The sequence below is a fragment of the Salvia hispanica genome, chromosome 1 (genome assembly GCF_029641045.1).
Source record: "Salvia hispanica isolate PSC_SH4W2 chromosome 1, Shi_PSC_v1, whole genome shotgun sequence".
In the NCBI taxonomy this organism is placed as follows: Eukaryota; Viridiplantae; Streptophyta; class Magnoliopsida; order Lamiales; family Lamiaceae; genus Salvia; species Salvia hispanica.
In genome coordinates, this window is record NC_142692.1 from 24,077,347 (window position 1) to 24,079,576 (window position 2,230).

At 34.6% G+C, this 2,230-nt stretch overlaps 1 protein-coding gene across 1 annotated transcript; it reads left to right on the forward strand.

Annotated features, from left to right (window-relative positions):
• The first annotated feature begins 248 nt into the window (after positions 1-248).
• LOC125218248 (uncharacterized) lies at positions 249-1,935 on the forward strand. The gene is made up of 4 exons (XM_048119884.2): positions 249-593; positions 1,270-1,380; positions 1,474-1,554; positions 1,627-1,935. The coding sequence occupies exons 1-4, from the start codon at positions 360-362 to the stop codon at positions 1,705-1,707; spliced, it is 507 nt and encodes a 168-aa protein (XP_047975841.1). The 5' UTR covers positions 249-359; the 3' UTR covers positions 1,708-1,935.
• Positions 1,936-2,230: the final 295 nt, after the last annotated feature.

The window sequence follows — 2,230 nt, forward strand, 5'->3', positions numbered from 1 at the left end:
GAATCTACAGTTTTAGACGGATGCATGGATATAAAATGAATAATTATTAGTATAATCAGAATTTTTATATGGATATCTGGATCCATCAACAAAGTCAAACGTAGAATTCCGTAATAAAAAACAATAATTAAATCTCACTAATTACAATAAGTAGTAATAGTTGAAAAATTACGTAGCCTCATGATTAGGAAAAATGAAGTTGAATAATTTAAAAATAGAGAGAAAAATCCACCCACGCATTTTTCATTAATCATAAAGAGATAAACCTCTCTCTCTCACGTCTCAACACTCCAAAAGCAAAAGTAAAAGGGCGAAAGAGAGAAGAAAAAGAGGAAAGAGGAGAAGAAGGATTTTTGAAGATGCAGAGGACGCTTGAGAGCCAGCAATCTATGCAGTCGGGCCAGATTTCTGGGAGCCTTAGCTTCAACGGCACTCTCACCAAGGAAGACGAGGAGATGTCCAAATCCGCTCTTTCCACTTTCAGAGCCAAGGAGGAGGAAATTGAGAAGAAGAAGATGGAAGTTAAGGAGAAAGTTCAAGCTCAGCTCGGCAGAATTGAAGAAGAAACCAAGCGTTTGGCCGTCATTCGTGAGGTCTATCTCTCTCTCTCTAGGTAAATTTTGGGACTAAAATTCACGCCCTAGGGTTTCATTCTTTTCTTCAATTTCCTGTTTTTGCTCAAAATTCCCTTACCTTTTTCCTTTTTTATGTTTCTACGATCCATCAATTTTGTTACAATTTTGCTAATTTAGGTTTTCCGTCTTCTTTAATCTTCCCCGTTTTTAGGGGATTTTAACGGTCATTTTTTTCAGTTTGGCTGTTTTTTTTTGTTTCTTATCCCTTTTTGTTTTGATAAACTCAAACTCAGATCTATGTTCTTTTTTAGCTGGTTTTGCCCTCTCTGTTTCTTCTTCTTTAATTTAATTTTTTTTTTGTTTTTTAGATTACTAGTTAAAAGTATATTCTATCCTAGATCAGTAGATTTACCAAGAAAAAAATTCTTGAAAACTGTTTTATACAATCCTCTGCATTTATTCTTGACAAATTAGCACTACCTTCTTTAATTATTTTTAATATGCATAAAAAATTGATTGATCATTAATCATATCTCTGCATATTTTCTGGAGAAAAGTAGTAGACTTTACTATATAGATTGAAAACTGTTGTAGAAGTTCATGTAGCACAAGTAAAAAAAACTATGCAGCCATTTGAAATAGATGTTATGTCACCATAATTGATCACTAACACCACATTCTAATGGATTATCAGGAATTAGATGCCCTCTCAGATCCAATGAAGAAGGAAGTCTCGGGTGTTCGCAAGAAAATCGACTCTATTAACAAAGAATTAAAGCCATTGGGGCAGACATGCCAGAAGAAGGTGATATATTATACTGTTATCTATTTGTGAATGGAGTAACATAGTTCTTCCTTTTATTAGATTGATTAGTATGGTTTCCATGTGTTATTGCAGGAGAGGGAGTACAAAGAAGCTCTAGAAGCATTCAATGATAAGAACAAAGAGAAAGTGCAGCTAATCACTAGATTGATGGAGGTGAGGGGAATCCTTGATCTAATCTTGTAATCTTTTGATCACACATAAATATCGAATACTTTCTCTGCGCAGCTGGTGAGCGAGAGCGAGCGTATGAGGCTGAAGAAGCTGGAGGAGCTGAGCAAGAACATAGAAACAATACACATCGCCTAATGCAGTTTGACCTCTATCAACACTGATTTGGATCTTGTGTGATATATTTTAGATAAAAGGTCTGTCCTGTTTAATGTATTTTGGTGTTTGTTGGGTGTGGTTGTATTCTAAAGGTTTTTTTAATTGTGTATGTTGATGGAAGGTGTTCTAATTTTAGGAAGTTTAATTCCTTAAACAGGTTTGTAATTAAACAATGTCTGAAAAACTATGTATTCTTCTTCCCAGTTATTTTCTCTCTCTCTTTTGTTTCTGTAGTTTTCTGTATGTGTCTAGTTCTGATATGTAAGTAGTTTCACTGCAAGCCTAGGATTCCCAAGAAACAATACATTTTTCATTAATCTGGGAATCCTATGTTTCTGTTCACATGAATCTTGACTTTTTATCTTCTCCTTGTGTTTAGGTGACCTAATTTACCAATTGAATTGGATTTCACTCCACCTGATTTGCTAGTAGGGAACAAAGTTGCTTATTAATTGTACTAACTTATCGCGTATGAAGTCAGTGGGTGCTTGAAAATGTCTTC

What these genes read in the sequence shown, in the direction of transcription:
- LOC125218248 (XM_048119884.2), top strand. Translation starts at nt 360, where the DNA reads ATGCAGAGGACGCTTGAGAGCCAGCAATCTATGCAGTCGGGCCAGATT. An exon ending in GTTTGGCCGTCATTCGTGAG is followed by an intron (nt 594 to 1,269) that starts GTCTATCTCTCT and finishes ATGGATTATCAG; the next exon opens with GAATTAGATGCCCTCTCAGA. An exon ending in GGCAGACATGCCAGAAGAAG is followed by an intron (nt 1,381 to 1,473) that starts GTGATATATTAT and finishes GTGTTATTGCAG; the next exon opens with GAGAGGGAGTACAAAGAAGC.